Raw genomic sequence first — 25,351 nt, 5'->3', positions numbered from 1 at the left:
CAATGTAAAACGATGTTAATCAGTTTCTGAAAATACTTTTTATATATTATCTAACAAACAACAACAACAAAATTAATGATTCCATTAAATTCAATTGGGCCTCAGATGATTTGGACTTTTCCAACAGAAAATTATATCATGTTTTATTCTTTGATCTGGATTGTTTAACTTAACATACCCCACAATGGCTGTTTCTATAGAATAATGAACATTATGTCAGCTTGTACACAGACTTTAACACACAATTATTTTGGATCCACAAAATGGAAAGCTGAACATGCAGTGATCACAACTGTTCAACATGAACATAATGTGACCTGGTGATGGAACAATAAATTTTTACAGACTTCTGACTTTACTTAAAGGAACTCCACTCAGGTCTAAAAGAACAGTAAGATATGCTTATAAATATAGCAGAAATTGATTGAAAATTGTATTTTGGTGCTACTCCTATCCTGATATGGGTGAAGTGTTGTCACACTTTACAATTTTGGGTGTTTTTCACAAGTACAATTAATTATGCTGGAAAGACAGAGTGGGCAAATGACCTGAAATTTTGCACACATGTCTTAGTCCCATCTTGACAAAAAACCTCAGTGGAGTCCCACAAATATAAATGGCAGGTATAACAAGACTCCGTGGCCGAGTGGTTAAGGTCGCTGACTTGAGATCACAGGTCCCTCACCGCTGTAGGTTCGATCCTCACTCGGGTCGAAATCTTTCATGTGAGGAAGCCATCCAGCTGGCTTACGGAAGGTCGGTGGTTCTACCCAGGTGCCCGCTCGTGCCTGAAATAATGCCCGAAGGGGCACCTGGGGTCCTCCTCCACCAATAAAGCTGGAAAAAATTGACGAAAAAATCTCGGCGGGACGCTATAGGATGGCCCGACTTGAGTGTACGGTCGCCCATATGGGCTTTCCTGCGCCACCTTATATAAACGCATTAAAAAAAAATAAAAAATTTAAACTTATAAATATTTAGTCTGATAATTTTTTGTACACAAGATAATTATCTTCAAAGTTCTCAATCAAAGTTAGCTGAAATCAGTATTTTGCTCAGATATTTACTTACATGAGCAGAATATTTATGGTACACCCAAAGTGTATGATATCTTTTTTAATCATGCCTAAGTGAGAACTGATGAAAGAGCTATAAAATAAACCAAATGATAATTCTCACTGCAAAATTTTAATGGCAACAGTTAATAAACTCTACACAAATACAGCAGATACTGGTACAAATTGTCTTGGTGTTAAACCGTGCCACACAAACTAATACATTAAAACTGACATGTTACCCCTATATGATAGATACAATATATTTTCAAATAAATTTATTGTGTTGGGGTATGGAGGGTACGGGAGTGGGGGGTGGGGTATAAGCAAACTTCCTGGCTACACAATTATTTTATGACTACACAATTATTCATATATCATCTAGGCATCTATCTGTTGTAAGGCTCTTACCTAGCACTGGCATAACTTTGCCTCCTTGACAAGAAAAACAAGGTCATTACACAAACAAACAAATAACTACACAGGTTTACAATAAAAAAGAAAACCAAATACAAATAATATTCATAAAATAGAGAGACTGCCATGAGCTACTCTAGCTCAATGGAAATAATATTTAATGCTAATTAATAATGTTAACCGAACTATCACATCATATAATATTAATTTGCTAAATACTGCTGAATTTTGGAATGGACTAGTCCCAACTTCCATTTTTGTTATCGTCCATTATCAATTTTGGGGATTTCAGGATAGAATTTGAAACTGGTCAGCCTACTATATAAACCTGGTCAGATAGACGGATGTGCGGGCCAGCCTTGGTCTATACTGGAGGCAGGGGCTTATCATTTTTTAGTTCCACCTAGATAAATACTTCTTTATTATCATCTCTACCAAAGGGACAAGCTATTTCTCTGCTTCAGAATAGGACTGTCATTCCTTGCAACCAATAAATTTGTGAAATACCAGCAGTCTTGTCAATGTCATTTTTCTTTATTTAAGGGATTTTAAAAAAATAACCAAAACAGCTACATTATCCAATGAATGCCATGCCCTAGATGGTGACCTTGACCTTTGACCCTGAGACCTCTTAAATGGGTCTGGCAGTTACAGCTCATTTCAAAGCATGTCTCTGTAGTTAAAGTTTTTATATCCTGTAGGTTGAAGGACTTTACATGTTACAGTAATGGTTAAACTTTTGTGGAAAAAAACAACAAAAAACAGACTAAAAACAAACATATGCTCAATCCAATCTATAGAGCAGGACCTAAAAGCTAAAAAATATAAAGCCTTAAAGGATTAGACTACACCAATGTAAAGGTTAAAGTGACTTTAATTCTAATATCCAAATTGTTGCAGCGGCATAATAGATTTAATATAAGGCTTACAACAGTTCATGCTATGTGATTGGCATTTATGTGTACAGCATTTACTTCCAGCAAGAAATTCTCTGATTCAGGTTTCTTTATTCTTTTTTTAAATATATACAATAATTCTTTCTTTTTTCTAATTTTGATAACAATGAAGAACTTATAAAATTTTTATATCATCTACTGTTTTCCTTTACACAATTTTGGTGGTAAAGTTTAAGATAGTCCAGAAATCCTGAAACACATATTTTTGGGGTTATTTTTTACAACACAGCCTTCCCTTTTGCTAAATAATTCAATTAATATATTATATTTATTATAAAGAGTGCCCAACTTACGTTTCTGTAGTGTATATGGACAAAGTATACATTCCCGGAGTGCTTGAGTCTCGTACCATAAAGCACCCTTCCCGTGACTCAGATTTCAGAATTTGTTCACTTCTCTCACGTGTCACACCTTTATAGTACCATCTGTAAAGTGAAATGGTTAGTGTAGGGATAAATACACCTCTATATAAATCTTCATCAAAAATTTTGGAACTTTTTTCTTTCTGAAACAATTTTTTTAAGTTTCGTCAAATCATACCAAAAGCACATCAATCCCAAACTATAAAAGATTACCACATAGTTGTGTGTATATACTCAATATAGGTATAAATAAGTCACCTTATTATATGTTTTATGCATATTTTAAAATGCTCCATGGACTGAAGTTAAAAATGTCAAAAATTCTTTAAAAAATGTAATTTTTTTATCAGTTTAGTATAGACTTTTACAAGTTCTAAAATCCTGAACTTCAAAGAAGAATCCAGAAATTTCTAATCTATTAATGTATCATAACCATTATGTCTTTCTTTATATATAATACATTTTTAGCAATAAATGGCCCTTTACCAGGTTTTTTATGGTGTTAAATGGCTTTAAATTTTTTTTAAATATCTAATAATATTAAACAAGAGCTGTCAGAAGGACAGCGCGCTCGACTTTTTTAGTGCTTGCCTATAAAACAAAACTTTGACAGTTAAGGGCACACAAGACTTTAACTAGGAATTTCTAAGTACAAATCAAGAAACATTTTCACAGAGTTATCTTCTCTTGCTTACAGATAGGTCTCATGATGGCACATAAGAACTCCAACTTCCAAAGTAATATCTCAAATGGTTAAGTCAACAAGTGGACAAGAATGAAAATCTTAACTGAGTTTCTAAGTCAAAAGGGCCATAATTCAAATAAAATCCTTAACAGAATTACCTTCTCCTGCCCATGTTTTGGGACCATGATGGTAAACAAGTATTCCAACTTTCAAATTAATATCTCAAACAGTTCAGTCAAAAAGTGGACTGGTACTAAAAACTTAACCAAGATTCTAAAGTCGATAAAAGGCCTTAATTTTTAAAACAAATCCTTGACAGAGTTACCTTCTCTTGCGTACAGATGGGGGTAATGATGTGAAATAGCATTAAAAGTTTCAAAGCAATATCTCAAAAGGGTTAAGGCAATAAGTGGATTTTTACCCATATTCAATGTATTTTCTAAGTCAAAAAGGGGCATAATTCTGTCAAAAACCTTGACAGAGTTATGTCCTCTTGTCTGTTGATGAAGGTTCGTGATGGTAAACAAGTATGGTCAGTTTCAAAGCAATACCTCCAATGGTTTTGAAATAAAGTGAGGTGGTACAAAAAACTTAACCAAGCTCAATACACTTTCTAAGTCAAAAAAGGGCCATAATTCTGTCAAAAACCTTGACAGAGTTATGTACTCTTGTCTGTAGATGGAGGTTATGATGGTGAACAAGTATGGTAAGTTTCAAAGCCATACTTGTAATACTTCTGAAATAAAGTGGGGTGGTACGATAAACTTAACCAAGGTGTGACGCCAACGCCGACGCCAACGCCGAAGCCGACGCCAACGCCGGGGCGAGTAGGATAGCTCCCCTTTTCATAGAAAAGTCGAGCTAAAAATCTAACACCAGTTTCATGCCATACAAACATACCGTACATTAAAACTCGCCACAGGCATTCCATAAATTGTTTTCTTTTATCTTAACCTGCTTAATATCTTAACTAGACTGGTCATCAATAACGAAAATTTAAATTTTATTTGCCAACAGTATAGTTCAGACTACATGGATGTAATAGGCTAGCCTGACTCTATACTGTTTGCTAAATGCTAATTTCTCTTGGTGTCAGCAGGGTAAATAATATCAGTCTATTCAAAATGTGTGATCTTATTTTACAAAATGTAGGATTCTATTATTACAGTAAATATATTCTTACTAAGATTGTCAGAAAAACAGTACTGATTCGATACCTGAAGTTTTCTACACAACACGTTAATGATACAGATATTTGTCTGAATAATTGCAAAAGTTTTGATGAAGGTAATACTTAAAGCAGCACATATCTAGAGGAATAAAATAAATCTTCAAAATTATCAAACTTAAGAAATATATAAGTAACAGGTATCCACAATCCAGGGGAAACTTTTAATACATAACTGTATAAGTGGTTATTTCTGCATTTTGAAAAGTTAACAAATTTATCATTCCAGAATTTCGTGTGAGGAAATATTAGCGAAACCTGTAAGGGTAGAATTTAAGGAAACTTTAGAAGGTTGATATTTACGCTGGAGGATAATTTAGCGATTTTAATCAATTCAAGAAAGTGCGTATATGTCTCAGTCGCTTACTTAACCACTTATACAGTATGCAAAATTTTACAGAATCTATTTTTCATTACAAAAGTTCTGCATCATTGATTACCAAAGTAAGAAACATTTCTGCCATTCTGACAAGTTATAAAAAGTAAGCAAGTGCCTTAAGTTAGGCCTGGTTAAAACACTTTAAATTGCACACTTGACTCATTTAGAACAATTTTTAAGTTTTCATAAAAATGAACATAATATTATTGTCTGGACGAGTGCTGCTTTAATGCAAGATTCATGCAAATATACTTGTACATGTTTAACCAGACATGCAAATATAAATGTGTGTAACAGTTCAATAACATTTGAATACACCATAAAAAATAAGTTGTACCACAAAAATATTAATTAAACTACAGACTTGTTTGTAAATTATTGCCCTTCCCTCACACTGTAATGTGGATGGTGGACAGTTACAATCAAATGATGTACTTTTCTATGTCCATAGGGACCACTTTTTCCATTTCTTAAGGTCTGTATTCTACAGGTAGGCCAACCTTATTAACATATTTGTTGCCCCTCCCATGACCCATGCAATATTGGGTAGGGTTGGTAAAATATGTTGTTTTTTTTTATCAAACATATTTTTTTTATTGAACATAATATTTTTATTCGCGTATAAATGAAATTATGGATGCTAAGCATTTGTTCAAAGATTAGAACCAAAGGTTCAGTTTAATTCAATGCATTCTCGTTTGTATTTACAATTAAAAACATGAGACATATATAAATATGTTATTCTCATTGACAAAATGTTAAGTACAAAAAAAAAATCCTTTTTTGATGACAAAACTTTTTTTAAGTAGCACTGATTTTAGTGGGTAGGTATACTGTGATGGGAAACAAACAATATATTTTTCAGGCCTATGTTTTACTGTACTAACATAGTAATGATAAATACTGGTGCAATTTCTAGTGCTTATGTCTACTTACTCATAAATTTCTAAATCAAACTTCTTTTTCACATAGTTTGCCGGGATAAAACCTTTCTCTCTGAAAAAAAAAGAACAACAAAAACACAAATTAGATACAAACTATAAACCAAATTGATTACAAAAAAACCTCAATGATATAAATGATATTTTAAAGGGTATAAGGCTATATCTAATTAAATATTTTTTTAGAAAATCTATAAAATGTAAAGTTATGTTGCTTCAATTATCGTATATTAGATCCTCAAAAAGAATAGTACCGTAGAATGTCTGATTAATTTGACATATATGAATAGTGTAAGTAAACAGAATAAAATGTTCTGCAACAATATACTATGTTGCTATTTTAAGCAGAATCTTCATTGTTTATCAATGACTTCATGCATGTGCCATTCACTCTTAGGGAATGTTATATATAAACATATTTCTTTCATACAGGTATTTTTCCAAAATTCAAAAAAAATAAATTTTTTAATGGTAAACCACAGGCAGCTGATATAGAGCTTTATATACTTTAAAATGTATCAATAATCTCTGTCATTAACACAAAATGTCATTAATACAACAAAATAATTATTTTCAATAGAATAAGTATTCATGTTATCAGGTCACAGTTCAAAAGTCCTCTTTTTAGCATACACAAATTTTACCGACACACAAATATCCACTTACATAATCAGGAGATAAAGTAATAAAAACCTACTGACATTTCTTATTTCTCCATGATTTTGAACTGTATATACTTTGAGTAAATTTATTATCTATCTGGAATTTATGCTTAAACAAACATTAGGTGGACAGAATGTAAAATACTTACCCAGCCATATTTTTAGCTAGCCACCAATGATCCCTGCTGTCATCTAATACTTCATACTCTGAACCCTGAGACATAAATAATTATCTCATTGACAACTCTATAAATTACCATCTAATTAACCATTTGATATAGTCAATACTATCTTATTAACCATTATTTTAAGTCAATACTATCTCATTAACAATTCTTTACATTCATTTCTATCTCATATACCATTATTTTCAGTCAATACTATCTCATTAACAATTCTATACAGTCATTTCTATCTCATTTACCATTATTTTTAGTCATTTCTATCTCATTAACCATTATTTTCAGTCATTTCTATCTCATTTACCATTATTTTCAGTCACTTCTATCTCATTAACCATTATTTTCAGTCATTTCTACCTCATTAACAATTATTTCAGTCATTTATATCTTATTAACCATTATTTTCAGTCATTTCTACCTCATTAACCATTATTTTCAGTCAATTCTATCTCATGAACCATTATTTTCAGTCATTTCTATCTCATGAACCATTATTTTCAGTCATTTCTATCTCATGAACCATTATTTTCATTAACCATTATTTTCAGTCATTTCTATGTCATTAACCATTATTTTCAGTCATTTCTATCTCATTAACCATTATTTTCAGTCATTTCTATCTCATGTACCATTATTTTCACTCATTTCTATGTCATTAACCACTATTTTCAGTCATTTCTATCTCATTAACAATTATTTTCACTCATTTCTATCTCATTAACCAATATTTTCAGTCATTTCTATCTCATTAACCATTATTTTCAGTCATTTCTATCTCATTAACCATTATTTCCAGTCATTTCTATCTCATTAACCACTATTTTCAGTCATTTATATAAATATCTCATTAACCATTCTATACAGTCATTTTCTTAACTAATTATTTACAATTTTATACATGACAAACTTGTTAACTGATCTATACATTACTATCTACTTAACCATTCTAGTAACAAACCATTTAACATACAACAACAACTGCAAAACAAAATTAAATGATCATTAGGATTTAATGTAATATTTTATCTAATTTTAAACAAAGCAAAAGATAAACTTTAGATTTATTTGAGAAATGTCTTGGCCATATTCTGAGCAATTCAGTATTTAACTATTTATTGGTTTACCGTGAAAAAAAACAACAACAAAAATTTTTAAGATATACCAGTAATATTGGGAAAGTTAGAAATTTACCCATTTCAGATCAGACTGGCATTTTGTAAGCTATGTTAGAATAGCTAGTAAGACAAGATTCACTTGGAATATTTATAAACAAGGATTATGGAGGAAAAATAATACAATTTACTGTTTTAATTCTTCAAACATTACAAGGTTTTATATATCTGTATCCATGCTGGTCGCAAAATAAACTCCTTTTATCTAAATTTAATTAAACAACCAGCATGCCAAAAATAAAAGGTCAAGGTGATTCTATGGATTTCACAATTATATACATGTAACTGGAAAAATTAACAAAATGACTATTAAAGATGAGAATTTATTATTTTTGTACCTTACCAAGATATTATATATATTATATACATGTATATATAATCCACTAAGACATTGGCATCGTCAAATAAATAAAATATACCGTGACTAATTCTAGATCCCCTTCTTCACATGGTTTATAATCGTAAGCTGCAATATACATTTTCTTCTCCCGATCTTTCTCCTTCTCCCTTTTCGGTGGTCTTGGCGCAGGAACCGGCCTATTACCTCCGGTACCATTGGTCTTAGGTTGTCCAGGTATATCCGGTAGAGGAGGTAAATTAGAGCGTGGGGCATTGTTTTGTCCTGCTGCTGACCCTATAAAATGGAAAAATAAAAGTAATTTAAAATGTGTGTATCGGGAATTTCATGCACACTTACATTACATGGTGATTCTACTCTAGGCACATTAGGTACCTAGTATTTCTGGCAAATGTCTGTACAAGTATCTACACAAGTATATCTAGTATTTTAGGCACATGTCTGTATATAGTATTTCAGGTCTATGTGTGTGTATGTTAATTAATTTAAGGCATATCTATGTATCTGGTATTCCAATCTAGTATTCCAGGTACATGTCTTTATCTCATATTACAATCTATGTTCTAGTGAAAAATCATTAGGTTTCATAACTTAGCCTTATTCCTTCTAAAGTGATTGACAGACAAGAATTTTCCTTACAGTGCAACTGTGAACATTGACATTATAACCTCCAAATAAATAAGGGGCATCTCCATGTCTGATCAACAACATAGAACAGTAAGACAAAGTGTACTCTAGCTATTGGTCAAACAAGCTTTAATTGTCAATGCAACTGTTACTATGACCTTTGACCTACTGACCTCAAAACTGATAAGATGTCATCTACTGGCCATGGCCCTACTATGTAACATAAACCATGGATTATTCCTTTAAAAGTTATTGTAACTGTTTGGACAAGAAAGAGGTGATGACAAAACCATATCAAAGGATGCTGCAAATGCTAAAGTGGCAACATAAGAATGCAAAAGTTTATGTAATAATATAATTACTTTGTCAAAAGCATAAACACTAGTCTTTTCTGTCACATTTTCCTTTGAAAAGAAGTATCTAATACAGCTTATGAATGCATGGAAACACAGAAAATTTTGACACAATAGCAACAACAATTTAACTAGCTTCAGCAAGTAAAGTAGAAAATCTCAGCTAGCAGTTAAGAATATCCTGAAAATAGCTTTAGTTTGCACATTTATTTTGGCAATGCTTAGATTTAAAGGATAATAGTAAGTAATATGATATCTAAATATTTTCCTTAATATCAAAGCAAAATGCCTCGAACCTAATCAACAAAGAAATATTCAATACTTCAAACTTAAAAAATATTATGAAGAGTTACCATGAAAAAGACAATTGTGTTAACATTCCTAAACTATGTGACTCTTTTTAAATCTCTCTGTTTAGGCTGGCCACATCGCATAATAGTATAAAATGCAAATGTTAAAATAAACTCTGGTGAAATTATGTTTTGAATCTCAACTACTAAATTTATTATCATCATAAAAATGTGCACGAGTCTGGAGGCATGTAGCTTTGAGTATTTTTTTTAGCTTTGAGTTGGGCTGTTATGTTTCAGATTATAATTAGACATTTCATGAAAAACAAAATATAGAGGATATTTAATGATGTAAGTTTTAAAATTTAATTTTTTGCACGGTTGAATAAAATTTTTATTATGGACCTCTGGGGACATAATTATTTTATTTAAAAAGGGCAATAAATTCAGTAATAACTTACCAATTTTAAAAATTTTTATTTATCAAAAAAAATAAAAACCCTTTTAAAGTGAAAAAGAGTATTTTACATTTCGCGCCTTATTATAACCAACATTTAACCTCTTTTCACTATTTGTTAACCTAATGCCGTCAGTCAAAATATATGCACGGCCGTGAAAAACATATTTACGGGTCGCAAAATCGGGAGGGGGTTTTTGATAAAAAGGGGTTTTCGACACGGTCCCGAACAGCCCGCCATCCACGCAGTCTGATCAGGATCCATGCTGTTTGTTACAAACCCTATAACAAGTAGAGAAACTGATAGCAAACAGCATGAATCCTGATCAGACTGCGCGGATGCGCAGGCTGGTCTGGATCCATGCTGGTCGCAAACCCATTATGTTGGTTTTGTCGTGACGCCGCTCATATATCTAGAGTAATTTGATACAATATTAGGTATGTTTTAGAATGAGAATATATTAATTTTATTGACATGTATTTAGCATACTTATATGATATTGAAAATATTTTAGAGATAGCTTGAAATATTTATACTGGTAGATGAATAATAGTAATAAATGTATTAAAATATGATTCAATCACGATTGGAGATTTTTCTATATAAAAAAAGAAGACCTGAAGCATGTGTAAGTTCACAATAAGACACGTTCTCATTCCTTTATCTGTACAGTATGCATTTACGTAAAAAAAAAAAACCAGACTTTGCCCTTCCAAGATATATGGATTTACACAATAAACAATCCTGATTGAAACAATAAACAATAAGTTGGAGGGACATAAAAAAAGGTTTTCAAAGATGGTATTTGTGCAAAACGTAAATTTATCTGCAGATTGGAATAGCCTATAATTCAACACTGTAATGTCTTAACCCTATACATTGCACTTATGTCTTAAACTAAAAATGTATCTTCATTAAGAGTGCTTTGTGTCATATGAGCCGCGTCATGACAAAACCAACATAGTGCGTTTGCGACCAGCATGGATCCAGACCAGCCTGCGCATTCGCGCAGTCTGATCAGGATCCATGCTGTTTGCTTACAGACCCTGTAACAAATAAATACACTGATAGCGAACAGCGTGGATCCTGATCAGACTGCGCGGATGTGCAGGCTGGTCTGGATTCATGCTGGTCGCAAACCCATTATGTTGGTTTTGTCGTGACGCGGCTCATATTATTACAGAGTATGTCTCTCAGATGTTTGTAATTAATCACTCAAGCCTTATTAACAGCCTTCATGATCTTAAAACTGTGTATCTGGGGGCAGTTTTACTAACTAACTTACGCTTAAGATTTGCGTAAGTTTTAACTTACATCCCAAATTTTAACATTAAGGCATTGTACTAAAAATTTGTGTATGTACGAACACTATACAGTCCTATATCATACCACAATACACTCTAAATCAAGATAACGTACATTTCCTTTATAAAAGTTTGAAATTTGGTGACTGTACAAATATGGAGACTGTAAGTGTGCTAATATTGTTTTTTTTTTTTCTTCTTGAGTTTATTCTTTGTAGTAAAACTAGGTAATTTATGTATGTTCTATATAAAAATCACTTTTAAGTATATTGAAAAAAGTATACCTTGTTTGTATTGGAAATTTTTTTAAAAAGACTTTACTTGCATTGAACATAGGTATACCTTGGTTTTATTCAAATTAGGTTGACTTTGCTTGTTTTGAATTTGTAGACTTTGATTGATTTAAAAAAGGTGGACTTTGCTTAAACTGATATAGTTAAAATTTTAAAGTATTGCAAAATTGTAAGAATTGATCAAATGATAAAAGGTTAATGTTTGTTGTTGTGAAATAGCGAGATTGTATAGAAAATAAGTAAAACAAGATTGTTTTGAAAACTGATTTTATCAAAGATATGAAGCTTTTGTTTGCGGTGACTATGAATATCATAAGTCACAATTTAGCACTATGAATATTCACAGTATCATGTTGGCCGAGTTCAGTTAACCAGTTAGTTAACCAGTTAGGTTTAAGTTCTAGCAGTCAGAATGATAATTACATGACTTCACTGATATGCTCCATGTTAACATAGTATTTAACATTTGTTTTAGTTATCAACATCTGATCTTTAATGGTGACCTTGACCTATAACTCTAACATGAACTAATAAAGCCCTCTTCATACAAATTATTTTAGGGGAAAAAAAATAACCCAAAACAAGCGGGAAGTGGTGGCCTAGTGGTTAAGGTGTCTGCCTCTCAACCCAGAGATCATGGGTTCGAGCCCAACTCGGGTCACAACCATGTTTCTTCATATGACACCAGTACTGGTTCCAGGTTCCAGGAAGCGGACTCAAAAGTGATTAATATAAGTTGCAAGAACTTGTTTCGCAATCGAGCTTAAATAAATATGTTTAAACCAAACCAAAAAAAAAAGAAAAACGCATAAATCATAAATTCTAGATTTCAGTCATTCAGTATGTACCAATACTCCAAAACAAGCTAGTAAATACTTTGCATGTATTTTCTGTTACAGGTATCCTCTCATCTCCAATCAAAACATAATGCAACAAATCCACTTTCAACAAGATATAGTTATTTACTTTCTTTTTAGTAAGCTCAAGATTCAGAACAGAAAATTATTTCAATACACAAAATTAGCCTTTTGAGCAGAAATCCACAATATTCCCTTCTGGGCATTATTTCAGGCACGAACGGGCACCCAAGTAGAACCACCGACGTTCCCCAATGTAGCTAAATAGCTCTCTCACATGAAAGAATCCAAAGTCCCTTTTGGAATTCGAACCCACAGCCACGAGGGGCAAGTTTTTTGCAGTCACTGACCTTACTACTCAGCCTTACTACTCAACCCATTACCACAATATTATAATCCTATTAATAAACTATTTATTTTCTTATCACTGGATCAATAGTTAATTGGAATATTGTTCAAAAATGGACTGTCAATCAAACATAACTTCACAGTTAGATTTTTAGCAAAAATTGTGAAGTAAGTCATGGAATTAAGAGTTCAGATCTTATAAAAACTGGAAAAAAAAGAATGCTAGTAAAACAACTAAAATCTTAAAGTCAAAGCAGATGGTAAAATATCTTCATAAACTTCAAAGCAGGAAAGAATAAATCAGTTTTAGTAAGAAATATCACACAAATACATACCTTTTCTAAAACCTGTACTTTAACAATCATATTACGTGTTACTATCTTATAAAGAAATTGGTCCCTTTTTATGTATTTTATCATCAGGAAGACACCATGTCTATGGTATGATAAAATACATATCTACTTAGATCATACAACCAAAAGGAAAAAATACTTCCAGAATTAAATATGGAATAGCCCTTTAGTTTTTCTAAGCTTGCTGTAATAATTCCTCACCTGTGTGAAGTGCTTACCAATCAAACAAATCTACAGTATATCTGATCAGTTTATGTTAAATACCAAGCTTGGTCAAAATCTATTAGTTCATACAATTTACTATTTATATCTATTTTTAGAAGTAACAATAACACCCTAAACTATTAATGTTAAGTTCTAACTATCATTCTAACATGCTTCACACCATTCCCCTATCAAAAGATAGGACAAACAAGTGCAATATTACACAATATATGCACACCATAAAAAAAGAATGCTACTAAGACATATGACGTCAGATATGATGTCAATAAACCAAAAACAATGTCAGCAAAACAACTTCTACCCTTAGTGTAGTTCAACATATTTTTATAAATTTTTCTATTTTATTAGAATGTTAGAATGGAAATAGATATTATTTTCTTGCATTATAGTACAATAATGCATGATTCATAGTTCAAATGCTTGTAATTATTCACTCAGGCATACGGCCTTCGGGCAGGATTATATTACTGCTCAATGTAGTTCAACATATTCTTATCAATTCTCTTTTTTTAATTAGCAAGTTAGAATGGAAATGGATATTAATTTTTCTTGCATTATATATCGTTCAAATGCTCGTAATAAATCACTCAAGTATTCAATACAATAACAAACAAGAGGGCCATGATGGCCCTGAAATCGCTCACCTGTATATAGGCCCCTGGGCCAAGACTAATTTTTAACCAGGGGCTTTTATTTGAACAAACTTGGTAGAAACCCATTAGAAGATGTTTCATGATAAATATTTAAGCTCTAGCTATTTGGGTTTTTTTAAACAAGATTTTTTAAGTTTTTACTATATTCAAATAAGGAAAATCAATGGGGCAAATTTTGACCCTAGGGCATTTATTTGAACAAACTTGGTAGACACTGACTAGATGATGTTTCATGCCAAATATTTAAGCTCTAGCTCTTTCAATTTCTAAAAGAAGATATTTTAAGTTTTTTCTTTCAGCTGCCATGGTAACCAGAGTTCTGCTTGGAGTTAAATTATATGAACAATTTTTTAAGTTGACTACCAAAGGAACATTCCTGTGAAGTTTGGATGAAATTGGCTTAGCGGTTTATGAGGAGATGTCGTTTAAAGTAAAAGTTTACGGACGGACGAAAAGCAATCACAAAAGCTCACCATGTCACTTTGTGACAGGTGAGCTAAAAAATGGCAAATTCACTTCACAAATTAGGCAATGTTAACCTTTATGGATATCAGTCAGGTTAGTAAAATGAAATGAAAATAATCATTAAAATCACCCACCATCATCAGGTATCATCTGACAGCCTGGGGCATTTCTATCTATCTGATCACAACAGTTGTAATGTCCTAGAGTCTTCGTCCATACACCAGTGTGGTACTTAGGTAGAAATGTTACACCAAGATCTTTAATAGCTGGAAAAAAAATTCACTGACATAGTAATATACATTAAATTGTCTATACACCAGTGTGGTACTAAGGTAAAAATGTTACATAAAGATCTTTAATGGCTGGGAAAAAAAATTCACTGACATAGTAATATACATGTATCCTATTAATTTTTCCTGATCACTTGAGTTATCCATGATTTTATATGTCACAAGTACTTAACTTGAGTATTATACATTTAACTGTACATATAAAAATCTAAAGCATCTACTGATATTTTACTTTCCTGTCTGTTATTAATATATAAGAGCTGGTTAAGAAGAGATCATCATATCAACACTCACAATTTTCCTTATTACACTTACTTTGTTTTAAGGTATCAACCCATTTCTTCTGTTGCTCCGCACTCTGAGCAACAATGTATAAAGTGTAATAACCTTCCCCCTTTTCTGTTCTGTGCATTATCTATTGAAAAAAGAAGCACAATCTATTGAAAAAAAGAAATTGAAACCCTTATAAAGCATATTGTATAAATCAGTCCACATCCAACTATTGCAAGAAAGTACAGGCTTCCAAATAAAGGTTCAGTGTTCAGAGATATGTGTTTGTAAGCACAACACAAAGAAATGGCAAGACATGGTACAGTGATTTCATTTATCAACAGTGTATAGGCTTCTCACCACAGGTGGTGTCATATGAGGAGACATGGTTGAGTCTTAGTATGGCTTTAACCCACGATCTCTGGGCTAAGAAGCAGACACCTACATTTGCTTATCACTAGATCATCTCAGGCAGTATTCGATACCCATTTATAATAAACACATTGTTAAATTTAATAAAGTTTGATGTATCATCAACCAGAACAAAGGGTGATGAATGTAGATTTACATTAGAAATTTTGAACAGAATTGGGAAATTGGTGACAGAACTAAAAGCAGGAGAAAAATGCACTTACAATCATAGGGGTACAAATCAATTTTGACAATTACCATCATTTGCTATGAAACAAGTAAAAAACTAGAAATGTGTCCATAGGACACGGATGCCCCCACACGCCACTGTTCTGTCAATCTTATGACTCTAGGTCAAATATTTTTTGGACTACATGTGCCACAAGTTGAAAACTAAATATCAACAAAGTGCCATAATTCTGTTAAATTTGGTCGCAGCAAAAATTCCTTCCTTTACTACCATCTACACATTAAGATTGTTCATCCCTGGAAGTTTAAGCAAAATCTGCCATCCTGTTTAAGAGGAGTTGCGTTCACAAAATTTCTACATAGTACATAGTGAAAAAATCAACAAAGGGCCATAATTCTGTTAAATTTGGCCTCAGCAAAAATTCCTTCCTTAACTACCATCTACACATTAAGGTTGTTCATCCCTGGAAGTTTAAGCAAAATCTGCCATCCTGTTTAAGAGGAGTTGCGTTCACAAAATTTTGGGACATACAGACGGACGTATGTACAGACAAGTGCAACGCTATATGCCCCCCCACTTTGTGGGGGCATAATTAAAATAATTTTGTTTTTTAAATATGAAGCATTTCAGAAAGTACATGAGTTTAAGTTTCAATATTGCAATGTTCATGTATTGTTTATTTATTCATTTTTAATGGGGAATTTTTGCCAAAGGTAGGAGGAAAAATGTTCTTTAAGGAAAGTATCATTGGACACAAATTTGCCCAAAACAGATAAATTGCTAGTTATACTGGTTATAAGATAGTATGAGACCATACCTGAAAAACATTGCTTTTATCATCCAGCTTTCCATCTTCCACAGTTTCCACTGTTTTTACATTATTCAAACATATAGTACCCTTTGCTTTTGATCTTTTCTGTAAATAACAAATGTTTACATATAAGAAACAAAGAAAATAATAAACTATTAGGGCTTCTTGAAAAATGGCAGCAAGTTCAATTTTTTTGTAAATTTCGTTCATACAATTTTCTCACTTCTTTGTGTTGAGTTTTAAGCCACGCTCACACTCAGTTCATACAATGACAATGTACATTAAGCTTTAACCTACTAGAACTGTAGAGGGTGAGCCATTGCCATCTATAGTATGGTGGCTGATTTGTGTGCTAAACGGTGCATTGTAGCAATGTAGTCTTGTCATCCTGTCGCCAACGAAGCACACTCAAACAGCGCATTGTCATGTGGCATGTTGTTGCAATGTCACATTGAGGATCAATCAATTTATGAGAAGGATTTGCTATTTGTATATATATACATAATTATGTAAGCCAAGCGGCAGGGCAACAACGTGCCTGCACCTCAACACACTGTTTGGCGTGCTTCGCTAGTGATAGGACGACACGATGACAGTGCGACAACGTGCCGTTTGGCTTGCTTCGCTAGCAACAAGACAAAAAGGCGATAACAATATAGATTGTATTGTAGCTATTGACAATGCAACACCACAAAGTGTAACCAAATTAGCCACCATAGTATAGAGCTAGGCCAGTCTGTATGTGCAGTTTGACCAGTCTTTATACTGTTGGTTGACAAAAAGTCAAATTTTCACCTAGACATCCCAAAATGATAATGAACAGTTCCAAAATGGAAGTCGGTCAAGGTCATTTAAGACAATTCAAAGAGTAATGCAATATTTTTACAAAGGCAAAGAAGGAAAATTTAAAGTAGTACAGAAAATTTCCTTAAACTTTTGCATGATTAAAGAGATTTAAGATTCATGAAGCAAAATTGATGAAGAAAATTGGGGGGTCAACATCATACCATTTGAGTTACCTGTCCCTAAAACTAAGTTTCTTTTAGGCCACTTTCTGGAGAAGATACATGTTACATATTGATACATTATTTCATTGCCAATTATTTTCATTTACTTCCTTTTCTGTCTTTAATAAAGTTACTTGTTGAAATATATTTTTACTAGGCTTCAATAAGTAAACATATGAATTTTCTTTTTTTATTTAACTTACAGCTAAAGTTCCACTGTAATATGTGAGGCTACTGTCAGTGAGCTGAAACCATCGTTCCTTATAACTCTGTGACGTAAATACTGTTCCTTTTTTCATTGCCCTCTTTTAACATGAAGTCCATCAAAATTTCCTTCCCCTCGCGACTCATTTTTCTTACACCTTATAGATGTCACAACCACAAAAAAAAAACTATGTCACAATGAATGCTTTCATGGAAAGGTAAGCTTGATGCTCTCAGCTGATGTAATGTATCCCATGGTCCTTTGCTTCTTTCCTGTAATAGAATTTACATGAAAGATGTTCATGTCATAGTATTATGAAACAAAATCATTCTATATTTAAATAATCATTTAAAAAATAGTGTTGGCTTACTGGACCAATTAACAATGTCTTCACGAAGAACACATAAAACATAATATATTAAAGAATTAAGATACAGATAGTGAGAATGGTGTCAGGAATCTACTACAGGACCTTGAAACCCACAAGCCATCTGGGCCAGATAAGTTACAAGCTGATTTTTTGCCTTATTTTTATAGGCAAGTCAGCCCAAGTTAACCCCAAATCTTCTAGAAAAGGGATTGCAGCAATCCTGCTAATTATCCACCATTGTCATTAACGTTAATATGTTGTAAAACACTGCCACACTGAAGTTAAATCGCACCTGGACATTAAGGCCCCCTCAGTTACACGTTAAAACAGATTCGTTTCGATTTTCATTTGTAAACGTTTACAATCATTTTTACCGTTTAATCGAAATGAACATATTGTATTACAAAATATCTTAATGATTGCCTGTATTCATGAATTCTATTTATTCTAATTGGTTTATTCCAAAGTAAAAAAAACAACAAAAAGTAGGTGTTTACAACCCTCCACACAGCATTACGGTGCAATGATCGCTTGTGACATTTTTGGTAAAGTTGATTTTATTTTGATTTTTCAAAACAGCAAAATGAGGAAACAATGCGGAAAATGTGTGCTGACTCAATCATGATGAGCCCTGAACATTATTTATTTGTACATGTGTTAAAAAAAGAAAGTATGTCATCATTTGGCGACTTGAATACATGTGTAGTATAGTACTTAGTACATAGAAGTACATGTACCACCATTTAAACGGTATTGTTTCGGTTCTTAGTAATCGTGTAAACGTTAACAAAAAATGTAAACGTGGGAGCCTTACTGGTCATATATACATATTGGCTGACCAACAACATGGCTTCAGGAAAATTGTAATATAGCAGAGGAGTATGTCACAATTTAGAACTGTTCACTATGAAGGGGAGAAGATGTGTAATCAGCCGGATAGATCAATCAGTAGAGTCACGGAATGGCATTTGAACAAATATATATTGCTAATCCATTGCTCTTTCAGTTCACTAGAAGACTGGAGTGTATGCCTGAATATTCAGCTTCCAAAAGTATATTTATTTTAGTTTGGATTCATAAAAAGTAAATTATGAAACAAACTTGGAAAACATAAATGAGCTAAGTTAGTTTTGTTACAGAATGCTCAGAGAAAAGGAAGAAATTGAATGGTAAACGTAATGTAAAATTGTGTATACAGTGACATTATTTAAGCATATAATGATATATTAACAGTATAGACATTTAGTACACAACTTTATTTCCCAACTAGTTTTCCAAGGTGATCAAAAATTTGCCAACTTTGCGGAAATTGCCAGAAAAACTACAGCATATATCCACCATCACCAGGAAACATAAAAATATAACACACCCATTGACAGTTCCTATATTAGTATATAAAATGCGTAAATAACAAAGGTATAAAAAAACAACGTATATCGAGTTGTATCCCTTATCTTCGAGTAAAATCAATACCTCAGACACTAATGCTAAAACAATACAAATTTTGCCTTTTTAAAACCGCTAGTTAATTGTGATTTACTGTCAAATTTTATTACACCAGTGAAAAGTTTGTGATCTTATAGCTTCATCTCAGGATATAATTCAAGTTCAACATCTCTATAGACACTAAAAGTATTTAAATTAATTGTTAAAACCTACCACATATCAGGTCATTTTACATATGATTTATACAGAGATACGCAGCCCGTAATCTTTACACACAAAATAACTGATAAGAAAAGCCTGTTGTCTGCTAATTCGGAAACTGTCAACTGGTGTATTGATTAAAACTGTCAACTGGTGTATTGATTAAACAGTGTTAAATGACAAAAATTTAATACATTTCTGAACATTGTTTTTTAAAATTAACCAATTACTTGGAGTAATTGGACCCAATCAACCTATGCGTATGCAATGTCATTTGCACTTTATCAATCAACTGAAACCTCCAATTAATCTAACCTAATTAATCAAAGCAAATGAACGTGACTCTGTGCCTTTACAAAACAGGAAGTCTTTTGCTGCAAACAAAATTATTGAAGATTTCTGAAACGACACTAAAAAATTTCAGTTCGAATGGTTATAGCGTTTATACAAATGAAGGCTCTTAAACATGAGTTGACAAAAAATAATTCAAACACAATTAAAATAAAGAAAACTTACGTGAAAAAATGTTCTTGACTTTTTTTTCGCAAAGCAGGAAGTATTTTGGAAACGGTTATTCAAACGCTTGCAACGCTGTTCTTTCATTGAGCGCTTTACTAGTCAAGATCTAAGGGGGGTAACTGCTTAAAATGAGGCCCGTCTAATGTATTCTTTCGTTGCATCGACTTAATTTTATAATGCAGACTTGCCTACATTAAACATATAAATTTAATCATATAAATTCAAACAAATTAGAACTGAAAGTGAGAAAATAATGAATTATGACATATAGAAGATACGAGTGCTGTACTTAAAGTAATTAACTAAGGTTTTTTTTTTTTTTGTAAGTGGCTATACTGCCAGTCTGCGGACATTTATAATTCGGTCCATTTATATTTTTTTGGACCAGTGATATATTGCCTATTGCCAAATTAAGGGTTTATCATATTTGAACAATATATTATATCACACTTTATATCTTTATCTAGAAAAACATTCAATGCTTCACACATGGATATACAGTATCCAGTCTGACAGAAATGACATACATATCTATTTCTTTTACTTTTGGTCAGGGTCTTTCAAATTCGAAAGACCCTGCTTTTGGTGTTTGGGTGCATCAAGTGTCATCATCAATTAAAGATCCTGTAAGACATTTTTATGGTTTTAGCAATATTGTAGGTTCCAAAACGCATTATTTATAAAGATATTATCAAATTTAACATTTCATGTTAATAAAGGGAGGTAATGAAAACTTTATTTTCTATAAAGTTTAAGTCAAATTTTACAAAAAGAAATTATTGCATTTATTTTATTAATTACATATAATATGCACAAATATTTGCAGTACATATTTTAGATATTCTTCGATGTTTGAAAATTGTTTTATTTGCATAATATTATGTACATATTATATAATTTCACTTAGTGTGGTTTACCACTTTGATCATAACATACAGGATCTTAAAATTCTACATATGCACATTGTACTTATAAATTAGAAATGTTAAAGTACGATATTGATCTATTTACCAAAGTTTATAAAAATAAGGATGTAAAACACTTAATTAATTATTTTGTTTTAGTAAACCTAAGCACGCACCGCAAGAAGGAAGTTGATATAAGTTTACGTATTATAACAAGGAAATAACATTTGTGTTCTGAGTGGTCACAGCGCAGGGAGACTTCGAGGAAAATGTAGCAATTAGATGACTACTCACAAACAAGAAGACTATCAGAATTAAATGCATGCATATACTTCAGTTCAATAGGAAGAATAAGAAAGACAACTCTTACTTTTATTTTGAACAGCGTGTAATAAGATTATATCCCCTGAATGTTAAAGTATGTAGTATGAAGTTATCCCCTGACATACATCTGACGTGTCATTTGGGACAAGAGTTAACAGGCACGACCGTCCGTCCGTACGTACGTATATAAAAAGGGCATAATACCAACCCTGTGACAGTATGCTGAATTGATTTAGTGTGTTGGGGGGGGGGGGAGAAAGCGATCCTTGAGAAATAAACTGCTGTTTATATATAGTGTTTTATAATTTGAAGCCTTCATTCCTTGTTCGTCATCGTCAATGGTGACTATTCAAAGATTCATTGACATAATTTTGGCGCCCTTCATTGAATTTCCAATATAATATTATGTTGGTTTAAACATATTGTATTCGATATATTTACATAATATGATGAACAATATTTACACAATACATTTAGAATTGGGCAGAAAGCTATGAAAGCTTATGAGTGTCCTGGTCCAAGTATATGACATAACATTTTACCTGAGTGTATCTGTGTATTGATGTACTCATTATTTATAATCTTCGTACTTTCAAGAAGTCATGCAAAGAAAAAATATCTTACAGATATATACACGTATTAAGATTTTTTTAAATTTATTTAATAAATGCATTATGCGGCGCCATTATAAATAAAGCTATGCTAGTATGGAAAAACTTGCGTTTATATATTAAAGAATTTTCGTCTCTATATGTTTTTAAAAGAAATTTGAAAAAAATATTTACTTGAAATACAATATATATAAATGAATCTGATGAATGCACGTGTCTGTCGATTTGAATGTTTAAAAGATAATCATCACTTTATATAAATACATGTATACACAATCGACGCTGAAATGATATCTTACGATTAATAATTTATATAAATCTTAATTAAGTGTCCTAAATATAAAATGAAAACCTTATTGTAACATTTAAGCTTCTAAATAGGTTTTTATACAAGGGACAAATAAGAATTTTATTTCTCCTTATAAGTTTTAAAAACTTCTAACAAGGACATGCAAAGTTCTGATTAGTTTTTAGACATAAAAACGTCACACCGACACAGTAAGACCAAATAGCGACTTTCCTGCTTTACTGTTGGATGAAAACTACCCCTCCGTGCACGAACGGGAACCCGAGAACCACCGACGTTCCGTAAGCCAGCTGGTTAGCTTCATCACATGAAATAATCCTAAGTCATCTAGAACCAAAGATTAAAAATTTTCTCTAAAAAATCCATAAAATCATAAAAATAAAATTTTTTTTCAAAAATATTTTAAACAACAATTTTTAATTTTTTTCATTTCCCCTTTTTGGGGGGTTTTTTACTTAATAAAATAAAAAATCATATAAGCTAATGGCGTTTTCAAGCTGCACGCCCCCAAAAGACCAAAATATTTCAAAAAATAAATATTTGGGAAAAATCAACTAAAATTTTTTAAAAAAGGAAAAAAAATTTAAGATCAATTTATTTTTTTTCTTTTTATGTGGGGTTAAGACTGTTTTTCATTTTTTTTACCAATTTCTACTGCTTAAAAACGCAGAAAGGGGGTTATTTTGCATATTTTGACATTTTTTTTTAATTTTTTTATTTTAATGCCAATTGCTTTATATGTAAATTACTATATTTGTTCAACCAAACCAATTTTTACATTTAAATATCATTTCCCAAATTTTTCATGAAAATTAACATGAATCTGGAGGCGTGCTGCTTTCAAGGCGCATTGTGAATTATTTCATGCACGGGCTTTTTCTTGTTAAGGGCCCATTATGTTCCAGGAATGCTTTTCTTTTATTTCTCAAAAACTTTTTATTTCTAATTGTCCTGTTACAGTTTCACAAATGTTACTAATTTGCCATTTATCTAAACAATATTTTGCTTTAGTTGCTGTTTGGCAGTGAGGATAGTTTTAGTGAATTAGTATTTTGTTTGGAAGTCAAAATACTACTTTGTTTACATTTTACTACTTTTATTACAAATAATTTCACATTCAGCGCTACTAATTTCATGTAATAAAACACCTTGAATGTTCTAAACCATTATCTAAAAGGGATAACATTTATGTGAGCCCTTTCCACAAAAGGACACATTAATTTGTTTCTGAGGCATTAACATTAAAGGTACAAAATGTGCCTTTAAAGTACAAAACGAAAAGAATGCATCTAGCAAATTTTTTTTTTAGTGACAAAATACAGCACCGTGCATTTGAAACACTGATTGGCGTGCCAATAAATTTGCAATAACATTTTAAAAGAAGACATTTGAATATAAACGATTTTACCGATAAAAATAGTTCGTCTATAGAATGACTGGGTATATTGCGTGTAACCGCGTACACCCTTACATTAACGGCATAATGAACATAAATCTAGCAAATTATGTTATATTTGACGTTTATCCAGATATAATCTTTCCTCGTTTTTGAAGTTTAATGTATATTCAAAGCTACGCTTTACAAACTTTAATGTTTTATGACGAATGGAAAACGTAATATAAATTACTTTTTTGTAAAAATCATTAAACGACTAACATAGAAAAGCTTTCAGTAGCACAAATACAAATTTGAGAACGAAAAATATGAACATCACCACCCGTAAGATAAGCATGCGCAATGATGTCCAAATTGGAGATACATAGTGTGGTGTAGAACCATTTTTTTTATAAAGCAGAAGTATGAAATATGAAGGGAAAAAACACATTCTCAAACCACTAACACGCGTAGTGAAGTAAAAATGCAAAGGCAAAACATGTTTTTGTTGTTTTTTTTGTGTGTTTGTTTTTTTAATTATTTAAAGTGATTTAAGCTAAAGGTCGCCTTTTGAACAGAAATATGAATATCGCTGAGGTGAATATAGAAGAGCGGGTTAAAAAAAATTAAAAGGCTCCAGAGGGGATCGAACCCTCGACCTCCTGTTTACTAGACAGGCGCTCTAACCACTGAGCTATGGAGCCGATGAGATCGTCGGTTTCAATATTAATAATAAGACATTATAATGCCAAGAGCATTAGCGACTACTGCAGATAACGAAAATACACACATTTGTTGAAGAAGTAGTAGTAGTTTATTCTGTAATCCATTAGGCAAAAAATTAGTATAACTATATACACATAAACGTACATGTATATAATGGCAATGTGCAACAATTAGGCTAATACTTAATCCAGCGTAGTAATGACGTCGATAACGGCCTCCATATATTGCACGAGGGTGACTACATATGGATCTCAAAATTGAGCATCAGTAGGAAAAAAATATGTGTATTTCTGCTGATTCAGATGTGCACTTGTGCCCCATATGTGAAGTAAACAAGCAAACAAGTCGGTAAGTCTTCAGCTTCAGCATTTTTATGAAATTCAAAGCTTTTTCAGAGAAAACAGAGATACACATACATGCAGTTAATTGAACTATTGGTCTTGGCGGCCAATATTATGAAAGTATCGTAAACATTTTATAACAATACTTCTACTAAAATAATGATATTTCACATTTCATAAGAATATACTCTTAAAATGGGAGGGGTGGACATAACAATCTGTCTATACATAATAGCATCTTGAAAACTACTGTATTTCTATAAAATAATGCTCGTGATGAAGCGTGTATCCTATCATGCCAGTTTTGAACAAATTTATCTTTCAATCTTTGCCAAACTACTTCTAGAAACATGTCTACATTTATAACATTCTGTAATTAAACTTCGTAAAAAAAACCTAAAACACAGGATACATGTTTC

At 32.0% G+C, this 25,351-nt stretch overlaps 1 protein-coding gene and 1 non-coding gene across 2 annotated transcripts; both read right to left on the bottom strand.

Moving 5' to 3' along the window:
- Nucleotides 1–2,698: 2,698 nt before the first annotated feature.
- On the bottom strand, nucleotides 2,699–20,477 carry LOC132738537 (tyrosine-protein kinase Tec-like). Its single transcript, XM_060726043.1, has 9 exons — nucleotides 20,341–20,477; nucleotides 17,806–18,079; nucleotides 16,602–16,700; nucleotides 15,229–15,328; nucleotides 14,758–14,889; nucleotides 8,459–8,673; nucleotides 6,835–6,899; nucleotides 6,019–6,078; nucleotides 2,699–2,853 (listed from the first exon to the last, which is right to left on the bottom strand). Exons 2-9 carry the CDS (start codon nucleotides 17,899–17,901, stop codon nucleotides 2,718–2,720), a joined length of 903 nt encoding a protein of 300 aa, XP_060582026.1. The 5' UTR covers nucleotides 17,902–18,079; nucleotides 20,341–20,477; the 3' UTR covers nucleotides 2,699–2,717.
- Nucleotides 20,478–24,496: 4,019 nt separating this feature from the next.
- Trnat-agu (transfer RNA threonine (anticodon AGU)) lies at nucleotides 24,497–24,569 on the bottom strand. Its single transcript has one exon. It is a non-coding gene; the product is annotated as a tRNA-Thr (tRNA).
- Nucleotides 24,570–25,351: the final 782 nt, after the last annotated feature.

Source organism: Ruditapes philippinarum, unplaced genomic scaffold (genome assembly GCF_026571515.1).
Source record: "Ruditapes philippinarum isolate M1 unplaced genomic scaffold, ASM2657151v2 ctg5208_1_1_1_1, whole genome shotgun sequence".
NCBI classification, from domain to species: Eukaryota; Metazoa; Mollusca; class Bivalvia; order Venerida; family Veneridae; genus Ruditapes; species Ruditapes philippinarum.
This window is presented reverse-complemented; position numbering and strand designations above follow the sequence as displayed.

Excerpts from the sequence above, each read along its gene's own strand:
- LOC132738537 (XM_060726043.1), bottom strand. The coding sequence starts at position 17,901 with ATGAAAAAAGGAACAGTATTTACGTCACAGAGTTATAAGGAACGATGG. Across the intron at positions 8,674-14,757 it reads TCAGATGATACCTGATGATG|GGTCAGCAGCAGGACAAAAC; the intron begins GTGGGTGATTTT and ends TCCATTTTATAG. Across the intron at positions 2,854-6,018 it reads TTTGATTTAGAAATTTATGA|ATGGTACTATAAAGGTGTGA; the intron begins GTAAGTAGACAT and ends TTCACTTTACAG.